General features: G+C 38.2%; 1 protein-coding gene across 1 annotated transcript in view; it reads right to left on the bottom strand.

The window, feature by feature from the left end:
* The window catches only part of LOC130929927 (uncharacterized), a 74234-nt gene that overhangs the window by 26251 nt on the left and 21603 nt on the right, over positions 1–26380 (bottom strand). Inside the window, 20 exon segments of the mRNA XM_057857568.1 lie at positions 3–156; positions 2273–2300; positions 2384–2540; positions 2650–2793; positions 4709–4920; positions 5028–5031; positions 5110–5128; positions 17026–17042; positions 17235–17369; positions 17454–17549; positions 17627–17731; positions 20597–20893; positions 21005–21208; positions 21299–21607; positions 21700–21824; positions 21906–22071; positions 22386–22569; positions 25796–25992; positions 26058–26176; positions 26242–26368. Of these exon segments, the coding sequence (XP_057713551.1) occupies positions 3–156; positions 2273–2300; positions 2384–2540; positions 2650–2793; positions 4709–4920; positions 5028–5031; positions 5110–5128; positions 17026–17042; positions 17235–17369; positions 17454–17549; positions 17627–17731; positions 20597–20893; positions 21005–21208; positions 21299–21607; positions 21700–21824; positions 21906–22071; positions 22386–22569; positions 25796–25992; positions 26058–26176; positions 26242–26368 (2799 nt within the window).

Here is a 26380-nt window from a genome sequence, read left to right as displayed (position 1 = left end):
AGAAGGAAAACAAAAGTCGATTTATAATTTTGCAAAGATAGGTATGATACCTTTTTCTCAGAGCCAGTTTCTTTCTTTCCACTACCAGCTGCAATGCTGGCAAAATACTGGATGACTCTCTTGGTGTTGACAGTTTTCCCAGCACCGGATTCTCCGCTGTGGAAACAAAATGATTTGCTTAGTTAGAGATTCTGAAAAAGCACTTTGTTTATGTATTGATCACCTGAATTACTGTGGTATATACAGTGATACCTTTACATACGAAGTTACCGTATTGGTCCGAATATAAGACGGCCCTGATTATAAGACGACCCCCTCTTTTTCAAGACTCAAGTTTAAAAAAAGACTTTTTGAACACCAAATTAATTTTTATACAGAAAATAATTACAGTACATCCCAAACAAATGATTATAACAATATATTTGAGAGAAAAAGCATGCTATTTTGCCTCATTCAAATCTTAATATCTGAACATTTAAATATGTAAACTGAAATGCAATCACATTCGTAAATGAATGGCTTCTGGTTTTTGAAATATAAATAAACCAATCTATTGTGATAAAACAACAAAATTGCAATAACTGCATTAACCATCAAAGTGAAGTCTAACTGTAACTGTAGTCTTGAAACAAATCTGAATAAGGAAAAACATTGCAATAAGATAAAGCAAACTGGTTAAACTTGAGAGTAGCAGAGATCTGTCATGACGGAACATCGCTTCAATGATATCTGGCGCCATCTAGCGTCGTGAATGGGTATAATGTCTAGACCGCGAATATAAGACGACCCCCTCTTTTTCAGTGTTATTTCAATGGAAAAAACACGTCTTATATTCGGGCCAATACGGTAATTCAGTCCAGAACCTTGTTTGTAAGTCGAAATGTTCGTATATGTCGAGCAGGATTTCCCCATAAGAATACATTATAATCCCATGAATTCGTTCCACAGCCTGAAAACCTATGCTAAATCCTTAATAAATGCTGCTGGTACTATTGGAAATAGCAATTACACAGAGCAAAACAAAAAAAATATGAATAAAAATAGGAATAATTATATAATAATAGTAGTAATAATAATACCTGTAATAATGTAACGAATTCTAATGTGGGGTTCTAATGTGGCGAATGTGTTTTGCGTGGTTTACCTGAACGCACCGTGTTGCTTACTTGACAGAGTGAGAGAGCACTTTTTAATTTCACTTTGTTCAGCTGTGGCGGACAGTAGGCATGTTCTGTTGTTCAAGTTCTGCAATAAATAATTAAAAACCTGACGAAGCTGGCGATGTTTTGGCAATGTTACAAATAATAATTGTCACCTCAACTTATAAAGACTGGCAAACGGAGGTCGGAGGAGGACCATCGAGATTGTAGACATTCTACGACCGTTGTTCTGTCAAATGTTTCACCCTAAAAATATTTCGCTCCCGAAGCTTTTTTGGCGGTGAATAGGCCCTCTTTTACATTCAGTTGGACTCCTAATGTTATCCAAAGGTGCTAAATAAACAAGTTACATTATAAAAATTCATTTGCAACACCAAAATGGCGTAAATTAAGGCTTAACGACACGGCAAAGACGTTAACAGTGAGAGAGTGGCGTGCAGTTGTTGTGTGCAGCTAACATTGCAGGATGTGTCTGAGGAGAACTTTTCTACATGTCCGTTCATTATCAAAACGTAAGTAAATCTTCCTTTCTCAAAAGAAAGTTTCTAGTGTTTACTTTGGAACCGCTGCATTCGCGGCCATTTTTAACATTTAGCGCATGCACAGAACCACAAAGTTGCAATTGTTGATGAGATGTAAAATTTGGCAGAACACCCTATTGTCAAATCAGTTCTTGGACGCGCCCGCCATGCTCATATTTTTGTATCATTTCCATCTACATTTCAATAGTAAGCCTCACCTTTTTTCCTTTTTTCGCCACCTGCACTAACATTCTTGGAACCCATGTTGATTTCTCTCATAAGAAAATCTGCTTTGTGTCAGTCTGTCATAAAACGTTGTATTTCGAGCATGTCGCCGGATGTAGAAACAAAGTGAAATTTTAAGTCAGCTGTCGAAAAGATCGTCTGTTGAAGCGATCGTATGTCGAGGTACCACTGTACTTATAGGTATATGTGTCGTTCACTGTTGATTCAAATTATGTATGCTAACTTACTAAATGATTTTATGATAATAACACAGTATTAAAATTTATGGATATAGATGTAGGTTAGGTTTGGGCATTTTTGTGCAATCAAAACCTTACACAAAAAAGGACTCAAAATCCAACTCACGTGATGAGAATTGACTGATTTTCTCTATCTGGAAAGAAAAAGCAAAAACGACATAAGAACTGTAGGCGCAACCTCCATACCTGGAATGTCAGACTTTAAAGCTGTATTTACCAGTTAGCATGTACTGGTAGGCATTGTCAGAGATGGAGAAGATATGAGGAGGAGCTTCACTCCTCTTCTTTCCCCTGTAAGCAACAACCACCTCTTGGTTGTAGACTGGAAGCCACTTGTAGGGGTTGACAGTGACACAGAACAGCCCAGAATAGGTCTGGCAAGAAGAAAAAAAACAAAGTGACTTTCAGGTATACTGTATAATTGCCATTTTTCAAACGTTTAAGCAGACATGGTTAACATGGTCTTGAAAGAGCTCAACTCACATAAATCATCCATGCTGCATAACGCTCTTTGAGGTTAAACAGCACAGCGGGCTCGTGGAGGAAAGTGAACATGGCCATGTCTTCAATTTTATCAAACTTTGGCGGGTTCTGAGGGTGCACGTCACAGTCTTTCACAGTCACAGTCTGAAAACAAACAACAGGATTTTTTTTTCTGTTTTTGCAAAGTTTGAATACCTACAACATTGTACCTTTCACAAATACTGTAGCTGACTAAATACTATGTGTACTCTGTCAGACCCGTGCTGCCCATAAGGCTATTTAAGCAACCGCCTAAGGGCACACCAGCGTCCAAAAAGGCGTCAAGAAAAATATTCAAATCATATTTGATGAAAGCAGTATTCAAAAAAGTATACAAAACAATAAAACAAAAGAACAATTAAACCGTTCATAATAAGTCTTTAAATAATAATGAAATCATTTTTCTAGTGTGCCTTTTGCCCATTACACTTTTTCCTGTGATGCGATAATTTCACCACGGACCCTAGTCTCACCACCCAGCAGACCAGCAAGCTACCTGAAGGTGCTATTTTTAGCCTCCGCAATTGAGCGACGTTACGGTGACAAGTCAACTTCATCAAAAGACAAAAGCCCTTCGGGTCAGAAGAAAAAGAAAGAAGACAGCAAAGGCGTGAAGAAAAACAGGATTGTTGTGATGATCTTTTTCAACAGCATAAGCACGTGGACATAGCGCAACTGCAAGCTAGCGGTTATTTACATAGAGCTTATATGACTTAGTGCTAAAGCAAAATTATACTGTATCATTAGCCAGGCTGTTGTTTTAGAAATATTTTCAGTATTCAGCCAGCTGTGGATTAGTTTCAGTTAAATTTACTCCCCCTCCAATTTTCGAGAAATTTGGACAAAGTGTATTGGAGACTAAAATTGTCTTGCTTATTTTCATGTGATGTGAACCACTTTTACCTTGTATTAAATTGTGCTTTTCAAATAAATTTGCTTTGCCTAAAAGTGCCAAGGTTAGTTAAATAAATACACCATTAAATATGGAATTAATAATTTCAAAGTTCTGTGGTATTGGGGACTAAAAGTGCCACGGACTTAAATGCAAACATTTGTTATTAAATGTGTCATTAATTCATTAAAATGGCGATCACGTTCATGTAAAAACAATTTATTGAAAAACTTTTTGCTATCATATATTATTTAATTCATTATTATTGGATAGTCCTGTGTAGTTGCCGTGCTTCAAGAATTTATTTTCTTATAATTACTCCCATCAAAGATAGAGGCCGGATCCAATAGACAGGTACAGTAGGCTGCAAGAATTTAGGCGCTATTATGGTTATGTCATGCTGGTTTCACAATCATCAGCTATTTGACTAATATAATGTAACATTCCACTTTCTTCTCTTTGTAGATGCTCTTCTGAAATGTTTTCTTTCTACATCTGTACATCCCGGGCCATCTTTTACAGCGAACTTATCCACATCAGCACCAAGTCAAAGCCTACCAAGTCCAGGAAAGAAGTGCACCTTCCAAAACAACTTTCATATGAAAGTGCAATAGATGCTTTTGCATCAGTGAAGACAAGGTGAGTAAGGTTATAAGTCAAGGTGAAAATAAAAAGTTGCATTTTAAAGTGTTCTGTGTGTCTTTATATAGGTTCATGTGGGTGGGTGTTAATCATATTGTAATAACAATTGTAATTGATTGAATGCATTTGTTTTTTAAGTGTTTTCATTGGTGCTTTTGAATAGTTATTACAGCATTTTTCTTTGGATTTCTGCTCTTGTTGGTTGTCTTTTTTTAATATAATAAATTACAAAGAGATAACGTGCTTTTTCAGTGTGAGTGTTTAAATATATGTGGTGAAAATGGGGGAGGGGGGGGGGGGCAATACATATGTTTTGCATAGACCACCAAATTGGTCAGGACCAGCCCTGCTGTATGTATAGCATGGAAAATGGACAATGTTTTGCCTCCTTTTGTTAGTGTCTGTTCTAGATGGATTCTCTCTGACTTGATTCTTGTCTTCACTTTTGACACTTCTAGTTAGGCTACATTGCGCCAGATGACTGACCTTCCCTTTAGCAGTTTGAGCGGTGACTTTGTCTCCCTCACGGCTGGTGATGGATGCTTTCACATATTCCTCCTCAGTGTCAGGAACAAAGCATTCTTTCTTCATGTCAAATGGACGAGTCTGAGCCTCCAGACGCTCTTTATCGGATTTTCTCAGGTAGGGGGCCGCTGCCCCAAATTCTTTCATAGCGGCGTCGCCCATTTTGAAATTTGCTTTAATATAAAAATAAAATGACAGAATAAATGCAATTCCGAATTCCAATATCTGTTTGCAAGACGTCTTACCTTATGAATCCCTACAGAGAAGACTGAGGTGTTACGGCCCTGTGTGGAGAATAACATCATTGAAAGTGACTTATAGTGAACATTATGGTAGTACATTAAAGAAGCCACACATCTTACCTTGTGATAGAATGGTGACCTATTGTGGGTTTCAAAACCGGTTCCCTTTATAAAGGAAGCCCCTCCACCATATATGGGGGATGCTTGTTAGACCCAAGAATGCTATTGTGTCTGAGTTGGTTCGGCTAAGTGAGGGAGGGGGCTTACTGAATGGTAGAGAGCAATATAGAAATCAGCGGGTCAGAGTCTTATCAGTGATGGGGTCTCCTGACGCGGCCATATTAGGAGGTCATTGCAGAGTGGTGATTAATCATAGGTATCCTTAAGCAGCCAGGGAAACACGACTCGATCCGTAAATAGACGCAGAGAGGAATTCTTTTGTCATCATCCCACCCTGGAACTGCTGCTGGGGAACAATTGATGCTTGGGAGATGACAAGCATCCTCGAGACCAACTAGAAATGTACACCTATTACATTTTATGGTTACCTAACTTTTAATCCAGGAAAATTGAACTAAAAATATGACGTACTTTCATAGGCGCTACAAAGTAAGTGACATAAATTAATGAGGTACATTTTCATAGTGTTATACTTTGATGGTGTCTCAGTTCCTCACAGGGCTTAAGTAGTGTTGGTAACATATTGTGTTATCATAGGAGGGCTAGTGCTGCAATATAAAGCGCATGAGATGGTTAAGTGGGGAGGTCTAAATAAAGAACGTTGGTTTGCGAGATTATCCAGGCGACAAGTGTGAGGCAACACAGACAAAGATCTTCGGCAGGAGACATGCCTGAGATTTATTGAAAGGCAGTAATGATGACGAATAACAGTGGGCTGTGCCAGTATGGCAGACTCCAATGTAATGCCAAGGTCACAATAGAGTAGCCGTGTACTGTTAAAAAGCTGCTCCCTAACAGCCCTGTTGATGTGGCATTGTGTCTTTGAGGACAAAGATAACTGTGTGAAATGCCTTCATAAAACCTTGTACTGATTGAGGAGAACAGACACGGAGGCTTTGCCCTCATCAAGGATCAACAACAGCACATGTTGGCCTCACACACTGCCCGTTTCACATAAATTCACTGAGACTGACAGGTACACGCCATTGCTCCTCAATTTTATATGCTCCAGTTCAAATGCCACTCACTTGAGCAACAAGCTAAACTGAAGTGCTTCAGCAGGCTCTCCTTGAATTACTTATTTTCCAAACATTATTCTGACCTACATTTATGGTAGGTTTGCGCACATACACGGAGTTTAAGGGTAGCATGGCCCGCCTAGTGGCTGAAAAGTGTCATTGCATGTAATTGACTTTCATATATATGATTTTAAAATTAGTTTTCTGGTAAAATATTGTCTATAAAAGTTGTAAAGCAATAAAACAAATAACAAAAATGAATGAAATGAACAAAAAACTATTTTTATAATGGGTCAAAATTATTTTTTGAACAGATCATGTGACTAGCACGTTACATGGTCATTTGCTTTGCTTAGCCAAAACCACCTGAGGAACGAAGAGGCATGATGGATATACGTAATTTTTTCAAACTTAAGCTTTCAAAAGCGACAACTACTGAGTAAAAACCAAGGATTGAAATTGTGGACCATGAAACGCCAGACAGCACCGCCAAAAGGGTGAGCAGAGCTTCAATTTACCAACTAAAGTCGCTAATTTTACAACAGATATTCAGTGAATGACGTTCTTGGGGGAAATTATAGCTGTCCTAAGTAGCCTGATTTAGAATTTCCCTCAAAAAAGATGGGGAAAAAAACCACACCCAAAAAAAAAAAAACGCTCGTTTTCAACTTTTTATAAATATTCCTGTAAGTTAATTTTGTTGTTGACACTGCGTTTCAAGATGACCAACATGTTGTGCCCCTGCCCCCCGCCCCAAAAGTCAAACTCCGCCTATGTTTGCGCAGCTATATAAGTAAAAACGGATTGGCCGTTTAATTACCGTAATTTTCACACTATGAGGAGCACCTGACTATAGCCGCCACCCACCAAATGTGACACGAAAACGGCATTTGTTCATAGATAAGCCGCACTGGACTATAAGCCGTGGCTGTTCTCACTGTAATATGGGATAGTTACACCTAGATATTATCATAGCATCATATGAATGTCATAAATGAACCACCATGAAGCTTTGAATCAATTGGCTGCAAGGCTTCATTGCTTCAAGAAGCTTCATTTGGCCATCACTGCTCCCATGGGGAGACAGTCAGCCTCTGCTGCCACCTGCTGTCAACACTGTTGTTGTCCAACATGCCTCCTAGCATGTATTGCAGCGCTCCAGATGTAAATAACAATCAAAATTCATGTTATGTGCTAATTATTTTTTCAGTTACTGTTCCAGTTGTTTCATTAATTGCTAGTTATGGTATTTGGTAACACTCACTGACAGTGATGCCATACGTCTGTCATTAGACAATCATAATTATGACATGACACTGTCACGAGCATAAATTAATGCTTATAACAGATGTAATTTAGTGTTATTTGGCAAATTATCTCACTTTTGGATGGATGTAAAAGGTCCGAGCTGGACATAAATAGAGTTAGTAACATTATTTGCCGGATGACACTAAATGACATCTGTCATAAAAATTTAGAAATGCCCATGATAGTGTCAGTAATTATGTCGGTCTTATGACAGTCTTATGACGCCGCTGTCAAATAAAGTGTTACCAAATACCATAACTAGCAATAAATGAAACAACTGGAACAGTAACTGAATAATTAGCACAGAACATAAATTTTGATTGTTATATACATCTGGAGCGCTGCAATGCATGCTTGGAGGCATGTTGGAAAACGGCAGTGTTGACAGAAGGTGGTAACAGAGTTTGACTGTCTCCTCAAGGGAGCAGTGATGGCCAAATGAGCTTCTTGATTTACATCTGTAGCACTGCAATGCATACTAAGAGGCATGTGTTACCTATTAACCCAAATAAATCAACAAATAAGCCGCACTGGACTGTAAGTTGCAGGATTCAAAATGAAGGGAAAAAGTAGCGGCTTGCAGTCCGAAAATTACAGTACATGCAAACATTTGACAGTTGTTCTGAGCGGCAGTTTAATACCTAAAATGGCAAACTTTACTTTTAGCCATTATATGTTTAAGTCACTATCACTGTCAGAATGGGTGTGAATCTTTGTATGTGCTCTGTGCTCTGTGACTGACTTCCAACCACAGACATGGATAGGCTCAACTTCCTTTGACCAGGAATTGTTTATGTGTTATAAGAAAAAAGCTCAATCTTGGTCTCATCTGACCAAAGCACACCGTCCCAGTTGAAGCCTGGACCGTGTGTATTTTTGTGTGAGACCAAGATTGAGCTTTTTGGCAACAAACACTCTAAGTGGGTCTGGCGTGCCACGAAAGATGCGCATGCTGAAAAGCACCTCATACCCACTGTGAAGTATGGGGGTGGGTCAGTGATGCTGTGGGGCTGTTTTGCTTCCAAAGGCCCTGGGAACCTTGTTAGGGTGCATGGCATCATGAATGCTTTGAAATACCAGGACATTAAATCAAAATCTGTTGCCCTCTGCCCGAAAGCTGAAGATGGGTCTTCACTGGGTCTTTCAGCAAGACAATGACCCTAAGCATATGGCCAAATCTACACAGAAATAGTTCACCCTCCTCCCATGGCCATCTCAGTCCCCAGGCCTTGTTTTGTTGGCAAAAGGGGGTTGTACAAAGTATTAACAACAGGGGTGCTAATAATTGTGACACACATTATTTGATGTCAAATATTTTTTTCTTTATGTGGGATTTTTTTTCCCCACTGAATGAATGCAATTGTATTGAAGGTTGGATTTTTCTCTTTTTTTCCATTAAGATCCCATATTATTTGAATATCTTTTTCAGGGGTGCCAATAATTATGAAGGGCACTGTATATGTTTTTGAAAACGACACCGTTGTTGTGAAAACATTGGAAACAAATCTTGGGTGAAACCATTATGTGTATTTCACAGTTAAAGCAACCTTTGATCACAGCACGTTTGTCGTAAATTATGTGTCATAAGTCATATTCTAAATTCTATATCCTTGACATACCTCCGTGAACTTGGCCCAACATCAGACGCAAATTTATATTAAAATGATGTCAATCATTTGTGCTGCGTTTGTGCTTGTTTGTGCTGTTATTGCTTTTTCAGATATTTACAATTCTTTTATAGGTCAATCTGAGGTGAACAAGCCCCCCATTTTGATTAAAAATGACTAAAAATGGTGTAAATTGTTTGTGCTGGTTTGTGCTGTAAACAGTTTCGTTTGTGCTGCTATTGTTTTATAGATTAGACTTCACTACCAGTTGATGAGACAGCTCCTGCAGACATTGCGCCACGGCTTCCCGTAGGGGGGCGGTCCAGTCAGAGTGTCGTGATACCTTTCACTGCGATAAACTTTAACACACGCTGCGTTCTAACGCTGGATTTAGGTGGAAACAGGACAAACGTTTTAGTGTATGCAAGCAGGAGGGTCTCAAGAGTGATTTGGTCAAGGATTCAAGATAATTATTATATGAAATAGCATCATGCATACACTTTGAAACGTGAAAATAATGAAGTGAATGGAAAAATGTAGCATAACTTAAGCTTGAAATATTAACATGAAATGAATTATAACTGCCCAGTTTTTTGCTTTTAACCGAGAATCTAGACTGTTTTACGTTCATATCTATAGAATTTCCGGGATTTACGCTGTTATTTACAAGAATTTTCAACTTAAAAAGCTCTTTGTTTTGTGATGGCCGCCATGTTGGATTTTGTATACATACACATTAGCGTAACTTTACATTCAAATAATCAGATAATTTTTAGCCAACTGCTCTTTTTTTTTTTTTTTTTGCATAAAATTAGTAATTTAGACATTTCTGCATCCATATAATTTTTGTTTTTTTTTTAATCGGGTTTTACGTGTTTTATTTTATGCAACATTTGAATCTAAAAATGACTTGGCCAGATAGCCGGTAAGACGTGCTGAGGCAATAGTGACATCGGAATTCAACCTAAATAAATTGGGATTGTAACAGTAAAGAAATGCAAAATTTGTTTTTGTTGCTCGGAAAATGAATGAATCAATCAATCAATCAATCAATCAATCAATCAATCAATCAAAATAGGCCCCCTATGGACCGGCCCCGCGCCCCGTTTCCTGTTAACGGATAGTGAAGCCTATGTTTATAGATATTGAGATTTTAATTTCGAGAGATGACGTCAATCGCAGCTTTTCTGTATCCAACTCCCATGGCTGACAGAGTGTACCAACTCTCTCTATAACAGAGGGGTGTCCCAACAACTAGCGCAAACGTAGCACAAACAAATTGCACCATTTCGGGTCCATTTTGCACTAAATGGGGGGCTGCGTGACATCATCGCTCGGTATTAATTTCTCAATATCTCAAAAACAATAGCAGCACAAGCGAAACCTTTTACAGCACAAATCAGCGCAAACGAAGCATAGATGATTGATATCATTTCTAGCCATTTTTAATCAAAATGGGGGGCTGATTGACCTAAAACTGACCTGTAAAATATTAGTAAATATCTTAAAAACGATGGCAGCACAATCGAAACGTTTTACAGCACAAACAAGCACAAATGCAGCACAAACGATTGACATCATTTTTATATAAATTTGTGTCTGATGGGGGGCCAACTTTACGGAGGTCTTAGATCTATGTATGTCAGAAAAAGGGTATTCCAAATCTGGTTATACATAAGACCTCAAAGAGCATACTGATGTCCACTTGCAGATTTTATAGTATTGTGTTGTTTCTTTACAGAAGGTCATCGCCAACTACCGGCCTGGCATGCAGCTTAATTTCATAATTCCTTTTATATAGTCGAAGAGAAAGAACCAAAAATGTCTGTTACATGTTTTTTTGTATAACTTTTCAACTCGCATGTGTCCTGGATGTGTACCAGGAATTGGACAAACAGTCCTGAGCACCACGGATCACAGTTCTTCCAGAGGTTAAGAGATAAAAAGAAGGTCAACAACTGCTGACAAGTGCTGAGATTATTTCCATTCATATAAGTGTTCGGCCCTCGTACTGACAGCCGGCGTCGGCTTGCCAAATGGAAGCGAGAAATTCTTTGCCGCTACTAAAGACCAAGTGAAGATATGGCTGATCATAGGTCAAACTTCTACTCATTAAAGGAAACATGAGAGTAATAACTTGTTTATGCCTTAACAAATTTACATTGCTTCCTCACAAACAGTGCAACGCTAAGTAGGTGCAGCATGCGATAACCACAATTAAGCTTTATGTGATAGACACTCAGTAGAGATCAGCTGCAAAATGGTTGCTTATTCTGGTTAGTTGGTTACTTAAATAGTTACTTAAGATGTTTTCTAGTTCTTTTATTCTTTGGTTATGGTTGTTTCACTCTAAAATACTGTACATTGCTTTGACTTGATTTCCTTACTGTACAAAACAGACCAAAAACTATGTGATGTGAAAAATATTTATATGCCAACAATGCACAAAAAACATGCCTATAAGATGTTACCATTATTACTTTTTCTTCATACAGGGATAAGCATTACATTAGAAGCATATACATTGATTAAGATGAGTGGCAATGTCTTGGCACATCAACAAAATCATCAAAATGAGCAGTTTAATGTTTCTGTACCTGCAGAATAAGTAACCGTCCTTTTAGAGGGTCTGGAATTCCAGAACTACTTCTTCAATTATTGGTATGTCATAATTGAAGTTTTTGTGGGCCGTTTGACATTCACCTGCTAAAATAAGACTGTTGTAATTCAGAAAAATCATGGTTACTGTTAGATATTACATAGTATTTTGTTTTGCTAAGTATTTTGTTAGGCAGAAACACACTGAGCTATAGAAAAATAATTGTTTTTGGTGGGGGGCATCAAACGCTATATCAAATTATCTATACTTGTATCTGTAACTGGGATAAGAGTTTATCATTACAAAGCTGAGAGTGTTAAGACTGTCTATTGCTTCTTCTTTGCTCAGTCTTAACTTATTCCTCACTTGGGCCAAGTCTCAGATGTCCAAAAACTAACGCTATTAATCCTTGGCACATAATATATTGCACTTACTTAACCACTTTACACAGACGCGTGAATTCTCTTTGATTAGCTCTCGGATACCTGACGCCTTAAGGACGTGATGAGTAATGAGAGAAGACATGAGGGCTCCCAGAATTTCACACCAAGAGGGTTAGGGGCTTCCACCATCAAATCATTATTCTAACTCCAGAAGCAATTAAAATGACTCTAATGTAAAAAATCTTTTCAACTGATTATTGTATGATTGTTAGGTATAAATGTTCAACTGTGACTGATGTTTTAAAGTTTCATTTTGTAAACACAATGATTGATTCACTGAAATCTACCATCGTAGCCATTTGGAGAAAGGGGCAGACTTTAGCAGGGATTCACTGAGCAGCTGCTCAGGATTATATGTGCTTTATTGTTGACCTTGAGGCTCTAGCTGATGGGATTTCATTAACTCTATTTTAAGATCAGGAGATTTGTGCTCCCCCTTACTTAAACTCAGGCGTATGGACACACCAAGGTGCAGTTTTACTTTCAGGCCTTATAAAACGTAGTAAAAATGATGCAACAGTTAGACTCTTTAGAACCAAAACCTAATGCCTTTATTAAACACAATGCAATTTGTTGTTTGTAAGGTGAGAGGCGCAAGATGAGCTACTAATACACAGGCCCAGGTTGTCTTCTTCTTTGTTAGTAGAAATTTCAAGTTTACTTAGACAAGGTTCATACCACAGGTCTTAATGCACGATTCCGTTTATTTGTCATATCTGGGTTTTTTTTTTGGTTTTTTTTTTTGGCGTGCCCGTTCATACTGCCTGGTCCATTGAGCCCGTTCAAGTATCACGTATGCGCACTAATTCGCAGTCCAAGATGCGCTTTGCAAACTGACCGGCATGTGCAGGAGCATCAAAACAAATGCTAGCTCAATGCCATTCTCGGGTGATCATATTTTGATTTCTAAAAAGATGACACAAATTACTGACATAAATAATCCCGGTTTAGTTTTATATTCAAAGTTGATTGATAGCATTTACGCACTGTGCGTACATGACGCACACATAAACGGACAGTTTGCCCCGACTCTCAGCCGTATAAGCAAACTTGAAATATTGCTCTTTAGGAGAACAGATCTAACCCCCCTTCTTTTAGTTTTTTTATGACTGTTGTCAAACTCACCTCTTGCCACGTTCAAGCTAGGCACTAATGCGAATGCACAGCTCCATCGCTACCGTATCGCCCTGTCTCTCTCGCGCTTTGGTGACGTAATTGCTACCTGGATTCCGATTTGGGGGACTTGACAGTTCGGACCACAGCCACATTCTGGAAAAATGTGGCCCAGATCGGATTTTAACCACATACGAAAGTGACCTAGATCGGATTTGAAATGGTCCACGTTTATGCGACCAGTCACGTTCAGACCGTCAAGTTAATGCTTGACTCGAGTCGGAAAAAGACAAATAAATCGGATTTGTGCATTAAGACCTGCGGTATGAACCTAGCCTCAGTAGTAGGTTGACTAACAGAATGTAAGATGTAATGGGTCAATTTGTTATGTCAAAGCAAAGAATGAATTCAATAAATATGGTTGTGATTGTTAATTTTTCTTAGTTGTATATTTATTGATGGAAATGTTTTTTTGTTTTTAAGGTTTTTTTTTTCTTTTCTTTAGATGCAAATGTTTGTTTAAATTTGGGCAAACAAAGAGTAGTCTTCCCCATGGAAAAGACTAGTAGGGATCCTGATCCTGATCAACTCCAAGGACAGTTCAGTACAGCAGTTCATAATGATGAATTAACTAACATGACAAGAGCATAAACACGTGACAGAAAATACATGGTGGGCAACTCACCAGGATTGCTAATTATTTTTAAACCAAATCCATCATCTTTACCTCTCAATAGCCATTATTGGTAGCTAGCAGAGCTACAGTAGTTGTTGTGCCTATCTTGAATTGACAAATATATCCTTTTGCTACTTCAAGCTAAAAGTTGCAAAAAAAACTGTGAAATAATGTTCATTTCCATAAGCTATTAATGTTCAGTGATGCCTTGCATATTTGTGTTAAACTCTAATGAGTTGAGGACAGGCAGTAACGCGTTATTGATTGACTTGGCCAGTCTAAAACCTTTCGTTGAATAAATTTTTATTTTAGCAGTGAGATGCATATCTAATTCAAATATAAATGCATGAGAATATAGACATTGATATTTTTTACCTCTTATTCATCTTTTCCAGAGGTGGATAGCAACACGTTACATGTTCTCCGTTAGATTTACTTGAGTAACTTTTTGAGAACATTTTTACTTCTAAGAGTAGTTTTACTGTGACATGCGTTTTACTTTTACTTGAATTGATTTGTGAAGAAAAAAATGCTACTCTTACTCAGCTACTTTGGGAAACACAAGAGGCGTTACATTTTTCCTCTTTATTCTACGTATTGGATTTATTTTATTTTTTTTGCCAGCGATGCAAAGAGTACCACTACCAATTTCACCAATGAGACGCAGCAATAATAATTACATGACTCCATTACACCAATCTGACACAAGCTTGCTGTTCTATAATCACGCCAGCCTGTTCAATCACATTGCGTCTTTAAAGCAGCGTAAAAAATGAAGTATTTGACATAGAGCGCTGCACTCAACATGAATCGAAAGCGCTGATTCAAACCTCTCTCCCAGTTTTTATTTGGAACTGATTGACCACGTAATTTCTTAATAGTAACTATGAAGGAAGTATTCACTATTCAAACTAGGAGCTATTTTCTCCACTAGAGGGCACGCATGCTTCTTGGACGAATAATGCTTCATTTCTCTCTTTTTTTTTTTTCTCGCGGAATTGAAAGATTTATTTTAGGGCTGTCAAACGATTAAAATTTTTAATCGAGTTAATTACAGCTTAAAAATTAATTAATCGTAATTAATCGCAATTCAAACCAGCTATAAAATATGCCATATTTTTCTGTAAATTATATATATATTCTGTAAAATAAATTGTTGGAATGGAAAGATAAGACACAAGATGGATATATACATTCAACATACGGTACATAAGGAGTGTAGTGGGCATTTCACTCTACTGTCATTTAAATCTGTCTATGCTGTCCTCACTCCGAAGCGTCCACTTTTTCCAAAGCTAGACAGCTAGTGAACGACGCCTTAATAATCTGACTTCTTCCTTTTTCATCTGATTTATTAATAAAATGGCCTCAAACCATTGTCCTCTTTAGACCGTCGTAAAACTACAAAAAAAAGTACACAAGCATTGCATTAGCAACAACATTAGCTTAGCACTCTATGCAGGTTCACTAAACATAAACAAAAAGCGTCTCATACAAAAAATATAACATTTTGCTTACTAACATAATATGTACATTCTTTACAACAACCATACTTACGGACAAATCTTGTCCAAGGATCATATAAGCACAACATTACAACGTAGGCGTCAGCCAGAGACGTCGTGCAGCCATATTGAACTGGCAAGAAAACAATAAACCATGTCGCAAAGCGACCACAAGAGTTCGCTGTTAGACAGCACAAAAAGCCTTGCTGTAAAACTTACCAAAAGGCAGAATACTGTCTGAGCGGGACATGTGCGTTAATTGCGTCAAATATTTTAACGTGATTAATTTAAAAAATTAATTACCGCCCGTTAACGCGATAATTTTGACAGCCCTAATTTATTTATTTATTTATTTATTTTGTATTTCTATAATGGGTTACTGTACAGTATAATTATAACAACAGTGTATATAGACAAGTTTGTGCTGAGAGAAAAAAAATACCATTGTAAAAAAAGGGAAAAAAAGCAGTTACTCACAATGTTGCTCATTAATTGAGTATTCTTTTATACTTGTACTTGAGTACATTTTTTGGATGACTATTTCAACTTTTACTTGAGTAATATTATTTTGAAATAACGCTATTTTTACTGAAGTAATTTTTGGGGCTACTCTATCCACCTCTGTCCATAAGCTATTAATGATCACTGAAGCCTTGCATATTTGTGATTAAACTCAGTTGAGGAGCTTCACTCAGAAAAAAAGTTGTTTTGCTGCCATCTTGTGGCATTTTTGGCAATTATAAACCTTTTGGGAGTGTGTCAATTACGGATGGATTTTTACAATTTGTAACTGGGCTACATCTCTCAGCGTTTCAAAATGGCACTACAAACTGTTTTCCTGATGAGATCAGCATTTGGTTGCAGCATGTTGGCAGGTGAGCAGTAGGTCAGTCACCAACTGTAATTTCTTACTGATTGTCCAGTCCCTTATAGTTTAGCTGCATTGTTCGATGGGCTGTTAGGACAAACCAAAATGCCTCGTGATATTACATGACCCTTTACAAAAAAATAGCCAACTGAAAGAGTTAATCGATTTTTTAAATTTTCTGTGTTTGTAAGACTGTATGGCCAAAGTTTATTCAAACAAAGTAACAAAATGTTATGTCTTGTTAGCTATATCACCATCAGAGTTGTATTTTCTAAAATTTCTTCGTTCATTGTGCCATATTGTTTGCGGTGCAATGAAATGGGTAGTATTGTTTTCTGAACAATATGGATCGTCAGTAGGTTTGTGATCGTCCAGTTCAATCCTGTCGATAAGTGTGCAGTTGCCTTTAGAAGTGACCTGAACCTGAAAATCAGTCAGACCATGCATGCAGGAAATGCAACCCATAGCAAGGTTAACATCTACTGATGTGCTGAAAGTCCAGAGGGATGTCTGGGGAAACTATCAGGTGACCACGTCTAATACGATATAACCAAATAAATGAAAGGTAAACTGCATATATGGCAAGAAAAGCAAGAATACACAGATGGTGCAATGCTTGATGAGTTTTTATTAGACACTACAGGAAGTGATTGGTGAAAGTTGAAGGGATCTACTTCACACTGCAAGCAATAGGTTTTCTGGAGACTCCAAACGTCACTCCTCCTCAAAGCCTTTCTGTTGCAGCAGGGCAAGATGGAGAAAGGGGGAAAAAAGACATGGATTTTAGGTCTTTAGATTAGTGCTGCTTTAGTACCACCCAGCCTTAAATGACACAATGAAAATATCAGGTTGAGAGCAAGAGAGCACAACATGTGCAAATAAAGGAGAGCGTGCGCGTAACTGCCGAAGGATGCCTCATGCTCTGACCTTGGAGCCAGCGTCACGGCTCTTGGCACGCAGCTTGTTGACCTGAGACTCAGCTATGTCAGCACGCTCTTCAGCCTCATCCAGTTCATGCTGTATCTTCCGGAACTTTCCCAGATGAACATTAGCCTGCTCCTCCTGTTTAGTATTAGTATTTAGAAAAAAAAATCATGAATAGACTTTTAATTTCCTCATTCTTATTAGTTCATAATTCACACATACAGCCTCCTCTGCAGATCTTTTGTAGGCTTTAACTTTAAGTTGCAGCTTGTCTACCAAGTCTTGGAGACGGGCAAGGTTTTTGCGGTCTTCCTCAGTCTGTCAAAATCAAAGAGTTACATATTTTAAAAGAAAAAAAAGTCTTGTGTCTCTGTAGAAAAGGTTAAGGATCGAACCTGGTAAGTAAGTTCCTTGATACGGCGTTCATATTTCCGGACACCCTTTACAGCTTCACTGCTTCTCTTCTGTTCCATTTCCACCTCACTCTCTAGCTCTTTAACCTGATCAAGAGCAAAGCCATTTAAAACAAACAATACAAGCATTTGAAAAAAAAAAAGTTTCAATAATGTTGCTACAGAATAGCATTTCCCAAGCAACTATTTCTGGATACAAACATACTTTGCATCACTTGTTACCACAGCATACTTTATTTTATCATGATAGAGACATTTAACTGGGCATTTGAGGAGGTGTGGAAAAACAAATTTGCCCTTTTAGCCCCTTTCACACATACCTAAACACCGTCAAAATCCCTGGATTTAAACGGGTAGCCCTTGTGTGTGAAAGCAGTTCTCCAGGTCGACTGACACGGAGATAACGCGGACATTTACAGTCTCGTCTTAGTATAATGTCTGGGACTTTCACGGGAAGTGGTATGTGTGAAAGCAGGCGTTAAATTCCTGGGTCACAGAGCAATGGCTGATGACGTAAAGATCATGGCGGGCCGATCGTCATTTCCTCTTTCTCCGCAGTAAGACGAAAGGTGGTAGTCATGTTTTTTTTGTCGGCAACACAGAACAAGTCTGTGAAAGTGTCCAACCTACGTTATTCCCAGGATATCTCTCCATGTGTGAAAGCTATGACGCGGGTAAAAGCCGCATCACCTTACACGGGAATTTACAGGAATATAACCATAGACTTCATAATGATTGAAGGGTCAGAGTCCACCTTCACTGCGCAACGCTTTTAATTGGGGGCCGCCCTGCAGTCCGCTTCAGTTATCGGTCGGTCGTACATACAAACAGTAAGGATTGTCTCAGGAGTGATTTGTTTGAGGATTCAAGGTAATTATTATATTTTTTGTACCATGCATGTATTTTGAAACGTTGTGAAAAAAAATCAATGGGAGAAATTAGCCGCTTCAGCATTGGCATTATACTTGCGTAAAATAAATAATACCTGCACGTTTTTTTTGTTTTTAACCAAGAATCAAGACTCTTTTGCAAAAGTCCATATCTATAAAGAATTCAGGGATTTAAGCATTTGTTCACAAGAATTTTCAACGGAAAAAGCTCTTTGTTTACATATGGCGGCTGCTAATTTCCCTACAGACTAGCCTCATAGTTCGCAATATTTACATAAAATAAATGCTACCTTCACATTTTTTTTTTGCTTTTAACCTAGAACAGAGACTGTTTCACGTCCATATCTATAAAGAATTCAGGGATTTCAGCATTTATTCAAGAATTTTTAACCGAAAAAGCCATTGTGGCAGCCCCCTTATCACAACAAAGAGCTAAGACACTAGCATTATTGTTCGACATAGTTACGTAAAATAAATCCTAACTGCATGTTTTTGTTTTTTTTTTTTGTTTTTTTTTTTTTTGCTTTTAACTAAGAATCGAGATTGTTTTACGTTTATATATACGAAGAATTCAGGGATTTTAGCATTTATTCACAAGAATTTTCATTGGAAAGCTCTGTTTACATAAGACGGCCGCTAGCTACATTTACCAACAGACTAGCATTGCACTTCATCATATTTACATAAATTAAATGCTAACTGCACATTTTTTTTGCTCTTAACCAAGAATCGAGACTGTTTTACGTCCATATCTGTAAAGAATTCAGGGATTTAAGCATTTATTCACAAGAATTTTTAATGAAAAAAGCTCTTTGGCTGTGATTCCACTCGGTCAGCTTTGACGGCCTCGCCAACAATGCAGGCCCCCAATTTATCGGCCCCGCGCCCCATATCCTGTCAATACATTATGAAGTCTATGATATAAGTCTGAAAGGGGCTTAGGTAACATAGATTGTCATGCATATAGTATCAGTTAGATTGTCAGTTAATGAGTCCTTTCTCTTGAGGAGTTTTCATGTTCTCCCCATACCTGCGTGACTTTTCTCCAGGTACTCACGTTTTGTCAGACATCCCCCCAAAAAACATATATGTAGGCTGATTGAATACTCCAAATTCTACATAAGTGTTAATGTTAGTTGAAAAGTAGTTTACAGGCCCGCCAATATATCCTAAAATTTTAAAAACCGTAGTTTTCGCACTATAAGGCGCACCTGACTATAAGCCGCCACCCACCAAATTTGACACAAAAACAGCATTTGTTCATAGATACAGCGCACTGAACTTTAAACCGCAGCTGCCCTTTCTGAACTATGGGATAAATATATCAATCGGTAACACTTTATAGCAGCATCATAAGACTGTCATAAGACCAAATGAACCACCATGAAGCTTTGAACCAATTGGATGCAAAGCTTCATTGCTTCAAGAAGCTTCATTTGGCCATCACTGTTCTTGGGGGAGAAGGTCAACCTTTGCTGCCACCCGCTGTCAACACTGTTGTCATCCAACATGCCTCCTAGCATGCATTGCAGCGCTACTGATGAAAAAACCATATCAAAAATCTGTGCAAATTTTTTCTTCAGTTACTGTTCTAATTGTTTCATTAATTTGCTAGTTATGGAATTTGGTAACACTTTATCTGACAGCGGCACCATAAAACTGCCATAAGACCATCATAGTTATGACATGGCACTGCCATGAGCATTAATGAATGCTCATGACGATGCCATTTAGTTTTGAATGGATGTAAAAGATCTGAGCTGGACATAAATGGAGAGATTGACATAATTTGCCGGATGAGACTTAATGAAATCTGTCATAAGCATTCAGTAATGTCCATGATAGTGTCATGTCATAATTATGACGGTCTTATGATGCCACTGTCAAATAAACCAAATAAATCAACAAATAAAACGCACTGGACTATAAGCCACAGGACTCAAAATGAGGGAAAAAAAGTAGCGGCTTATAATCCGAAAATTACGGTAATCTTTTTATGTTTTGTTTTGTTCTGTTTTTTTTATCTAAGAAGTCTAATGAAATTAGAAATGTTCTCACATACCCTGGCCTCAAGCTTCTGCATTTGCTTCTTGCCTCCCTTCAATGCAATTTGTTCAGCTTCATCCAAGCGGTGCTGTAGATCTTTGATGGTTTGTTCCATGTTCTTCTTCATTCGCTCCAGGTGAGCACTGGTGTCTTGCTCTTTCTTCAGCTCTTCTGCCATCATTGCAGCATCAGTGATGGCCTTCTTGGCCTTCTCCTCGGCATTCCTGCATTCCTGGACCGCATCTTCTACTTCTGTTTGGAGCTGGGTGGTGTCTGCCTCTAGTTTTTTCTTTTGGTTTATCAGAGCAGTGTTCTAAATTTCACAAGACATTTTTCATTAGTATATATTGTATGTGTATTCAGTACTAGTACTTTAGATACAGCGTACAGTTTACAGGTTCGTGCAATAATAATACTTTCACACCTGTGAGTGCAGTAGCTGCACCCTCTCAGTGACATCCAGCAACTCTTGCTCAGCAAGTTTGCGACTTCTTTCCGTCTGTTCGAGAGCAGACCTTAGTTCCTCCAATTCAGCCTGAATCAGGTTGTTCCGCCTCTCCACAATAGCAATGTTCTCTTTTAGATCATCATTGGCACGGACAGACTCATCAAGCTGAAGTTGGCAATCCTTCATAGGATGATATCAACCATATTCAGTTAAATAACCAGTCGGTAATCTACTTTAAATTTACAGGATATTGTTTTCTTATGAGAGTACCTTGAGATGTGCATGAACAGATTTGAGTTGCTTCTGCGCCTCAGCTGCCTGCCTGTTTGCCTGACTTAGCTGAATCTCCATTTCATTGAGGTCTCCCTCCATCTTCTTCTTCAAACGGAGGGCCTCATTCCTGCTTCGGCACTCAGCTTCAAGTGAACTTTGTAGGGTCTCAATAGTCCTCTGCAGGTTCCTCTTGCACTGCTCCATCTCCTCGTCTTTCTCAGCTATTTTGCGTTCCATCTCGGCCTTTATTTGATTGAACTCAAGATGGGCTCTCAAAATCTTGCCCTCCTCGTGCTCCAAGGAGGCCTGCGAGAGATGCACAGTTGTTGAATCATATGTACAGTTGTAGCCTATAGTGGTTAAAAACACCACAAACTAAAGGTTAGATGATCTTGTACCTCAGCTTCTTCAAGACCAGATTGAATTTCACTCTTTTCCTGCTCAAGCTGTTTGCGAACTTTCTCCAACTCGTGAATAGTCTTTCCTCCCTCACTAAGTTGCTCAGTGAGGTCGGATATCTCCTCTATGGTAAAGAGATATTTCCAATTAGTTGGTTACTTAGAAGCCAATTCTGCATCAGGTACAATAAATTTCACTACATTACCCTGTAAATTCTTATTCTCTCTTTTGACAGTTTCTAGTTGGTCGAGGGACTCTTCATAGGAATTCTTCAACTTGAAGAGTTCTGTGCTCAAACCTCTGGCTTCCTTTTGGGAGCCCTCCAACTCACACTGAGATTCTTCATACTTCTGTTTCCACTCAGACAGAACCTGTGAATTAAGATGTGAAATATTAAATTCAAGAATTGTAATTTAAACATACAGTTAATAAAAAGTATTTGAGTCTTTTAGAATTAACTGGATTTAAATGAAATGATCATGAAATCTGATTTGATCCTCAGTTTACAGAATGTTGTCTATTGTGACTTTACGGAGGCTCAGATCACAGTTTATGGACAAATCCATGTTAATAAAAACAGGTTTTTGTTGAAACATTCTATATCTTATAATGACCTTACTATTGTATGGGTCCTAATTGAGCAGAACAAAAAAGTTATCCGGCTATTAATAAAAACGTTAATAACCTTATCAAAGTTTCTTTGCTTCTTATCCAGAGCAGCAGCAGCAGCATTAGATCTCTCCACATCCACCATGAGGTCTTCGATCTCATTCTGCAGTCTATGCTTGGTTTTCTCCAAAGAAGAACATTTAGCATTCACTGCTTCCACAGCCTCTTCGGCATCCTGCAGGCGCTGAGCCAGCTTCTTCCTGGATGTTCATATGTTGGGTTTTTTGGTAATTGACATTTTTCTCAAGAGATCTCAATTGTCAGCCACCACACAGGGTGCAGTATTTTACATGTCAAAGTTTTGTTTTAGTCAAAGTAAAAGCATTTTTGAAATGCACTGAAGAACAAAATGAAAATTAAAAATGTGTACTGTCAATTCAAGGAAATTTTCATTTTAAATAATAGAACTTTTCTACAGGCAAAATAGTTTCTAGGGCTGAACGATATTGGAAAAAACTTACATTGCGACGTTTTTGGGGGGTTGCGATACATTGCCATATACTGTATATATTGCAATATTAAAACTAGAACAATTTTCACCAGATGACATCAGTAGCTCTGTTTGGGAAGACTTTGGATGACTCAGCATGGTTTTGTATTAGTGTATTGCATTTAGTATTTTATTAGATTGTTTTTCCTGAGTTTCCCCTTGTTTTTCCTCATTTATCCTTGAATTCTTAATGTTTTTCTTTATTTTATATTCTTGAAACAATTTATCAAGTTCTTAATTACAAAAATGTTATCTTCGTTTCTGTAATTTTTTATTGTTGCATTATAGATTTAAGGTGCTTAAGGACTTTGCGCACGTACACATTGCGATGGGAATATTGAAACGATGTATTATGCAGGCCTAATAGTTTCCAATTTTGATAAATTTGCAGTGAGAAAGAACAAAAAGAAAATCACCTGACCACATCATCAAAACATGTTTTGATAGTTTTGCAAGCATTGTAAACTGTTGAGAAAAATCAATAATCATAACATTTAAGAACAAACCTTGTTTTTTGTTTTAGATAAGGGACAGAATAAGTAAACACTGGTGTATTTTTTTCCAGACAGGCACACAACCATACACTCACTACGAATCTTATTTTTTCCCAAAGAATATATTCCTCCATGTCACTGTTATCATTGTTATTTCTGCCTTATAAGACCCCAAGAAGTCAGTCAATCAAAATCTTAACTGTTGTTGACTTTCCCTCCATTTACACCCTTGTAACATTACCAAGACAATTGGCCAAGGAGTAGAATTTACACTATGTCATTTTCAATGTGAGGCGTACAAGTAAATGTTGCCAAAAGATGAATACCCTGTAAATAAAAGCTAACTGACAAATCTAGTCGAGTCAAATATTAAGTACAGTGATCTCTCACTACTTCGCGCTTCAAATTTTGCGCCCTCAGTCCATCGTGGATTTTGTTTTTTTCAATTAAAAAAATAATCAAATACAGATGAGCCGTCCCGAGCCGATCGCATAGTCTCACTCTCCTTCCTGCTGCTCTTTGTTGGTCAGGCAGTGCACTGGAGTTGCTTACTAAAGTTAACAATGATTGACAGACGTTTAATGTTTGATATTGCCACAGATGCTTGGAAGCGAAGCTTTGAAGCGCCACATGTGTCAATCATCATTTAACTTGGTTGCTGTGGCAATTCATTATGTGTAAGTGAGCAGCTTGAGCGGATTTGAGTGGACTTACTCAATGAAGCATTTAATAAAGACAAGCATTTTTCTACTTTACTCTTATTTTAAAATAATTCGGTGGGACAGTAATATGTTTAAAACTTAGTCATAATTATTATATTTGAAGTGTTTCAAAATCATATATATATATATTATATATATATATATATATATATATATATATATATATATATATATATATATATATATATATATATATAGACAGGACCCCATGTGCAGGCTATGCAAAGAGGCCCCTGAGACAGTCCAGCACATCACAGCAGGGTGTAAGATGCTAGCAGGCAAGGCATACATGGAACGACATAACCAGGTAGCAGGCATAGTGTACAGGAACATCTGTGCCGAGTACGAACTGGAGACCCCAGAGTCAAGGTGGGGGAAACCTCCGAAGGTGGTCGAGAACAACCAAGCCAAGATCCTGTGGGACTTCCAGATCCAGACAGACAAACTGGTGATGGCCAACCAGCCTGACATAGTGGTGGTGGATAAACATCAGAAGACAGCAGTAGGGATAGATGTAGCAATCCCGAGCGATAGCAACATCAGGAAAAAAGAACATGGAAAGCTGGAGAAATATCAAGGGTTGAAGGAAGAGTTGGAGAAAATGTGGGGAGTGAAGGCAAGAGTTGTGCCAGTAGTGATCGGGACACTAGGGGCAGTAACCCCCAAGCTGGGTGCATGGCTCCAACAGATACCAGGAACAACGTCCGACATCTCCATTCAGAAGAGCGCCATCCTAGGGACAGCTAAGATCCTGCGCAAGACCCTCAAGCTCCCAGGCCTCTGGTAGAGGACCCGAGCTTGAAAGGAGAGACCATACTGCCTGGGTGGGCGAGCCGACGATTAATATATATATATATATATATATATATATATACAGGGTGACCCAAAAAAAAGTTTACACTCAGTTGACTGCTTGTTTAAAAGCCATTGAAACATATCTAAATAGGTTGTCATGGTTAAGTGATACATTAAGGTCACTCAATCCAGCTGGTAATCTCTCGTCTCTACAATTCCTGTGCTTCTACTGAAAATGAAGAAAACTAGCTGCGTGCCGGTCTGACACCTACTGAGATTGCAGCAAATCTGAGAATATTCAGATGTGCAGTCTACAAAGTTAAAAAGAAGCTGAAAGATACTGGAACAGCCTCACGAAAACCTGGGTCTGGAAGTGACGATCTGTGCGGACCAAAAAGTTGATTGACAAGGTGATATGTGGCCACCCCAGAGTCCAGATCTCAATCCCCTGGATTATAGCATATTGGCAACTGTGGAGGACAGTGCCTGTAAGAAGCCACAAACTTCTGTGGCAGCCTTGGAGAGGTCCATTGTTAGATCTTGGGAAAAGATGACAGCATCCTACATAAAGAAGACCTGTCAAGCGTTCCGCAGGCGCCTGGAGGCTGTTGTGACACTTGAGGGAGGACACATTGAAAAATAGAGTGTACTGTACATGTTCTTTACAATAATGTATAATTTGTGATTCAATTCTAATTCTAAGCTGAATAAACATGGCATTTAAGTTGTATTATGGCAGTGTAAACTTTTTTTGGGTCACCCTGAAGAAAAAAAAATATATATATATATATACATAAAACAAGTATTTGATACATGGCCAAACCTGTTTTTTTTTTTTTTTTTTTTAACTTTTCATGACCTAAAAAGATAGGAGTGGTCTTTATTTCTGGATTTTTAAGTGTTTTATACCGTATATTTAACTTACTTAGCATCTTCCAGTTCTTCAGTCCTCTGGATGGCATCAGTTTCATACTTAGTCCTCCACTGAGCCACTTCAGAGTTAGACTTGGACATGCCACGCTGCAGTTCAGCTTTTGCTTCCTGCTCCTCCTCATACTGCTCTCTGAGCAGGTCACAGTCATGGCGAGAGGACTGCACAGCATGGGCTAAAGCATTCTTGGCCTGAATGAATAGACTGTTTGAAATCGGTCCTTTCAGACACATTATTCGCATTTTCCTATTCATACCTTGAGCTCTTCCTCCAGTTGTCGTTTCAAATCTTCAAGTTGTTGGTTGTAAGAATTCTTTCCTCTTGTCAACTGGGAAATGAGGGCTTCTTTCTCCTCTAACTGTCTAAAATACTCATCTAGAAAAAATGGTGCATTTCTTAATTCTGTAACAATTAGTTTCTCATAATGCACTTTTACTGACCATTCTCAGCTTGAAGCTTTGCTTTTTGTGTGCTAAAGTCATTCAGGGATCTTTGATGTTCATCACACTTAGTCCTGTATTCATTCATTTGATCTTCCAGAGTTCTGTTCGTCTTCTCCAAGAAAACCTAGTGAAAGAA

This window comes from Corythoichthys intestinalis, chromosome 14, assembly GCF_030265065.1.
Source record: "Corythoichthys intestinalis isolate RoL2023-P3 chromosome 14, ASM3026506v1, whole genome shotgun sequence".
In the NCBI taxonomy this organism is placed as follows: Eukaryota; Metazoa; Chordata; class Actinopteri; order Syngnathiformes; family Syngnathidae; genus Corythoichthys; species Corythoichthys intestinalis.
This window is presented reverse-complemented; position numbering and strand designations above follow the sequence as displayed.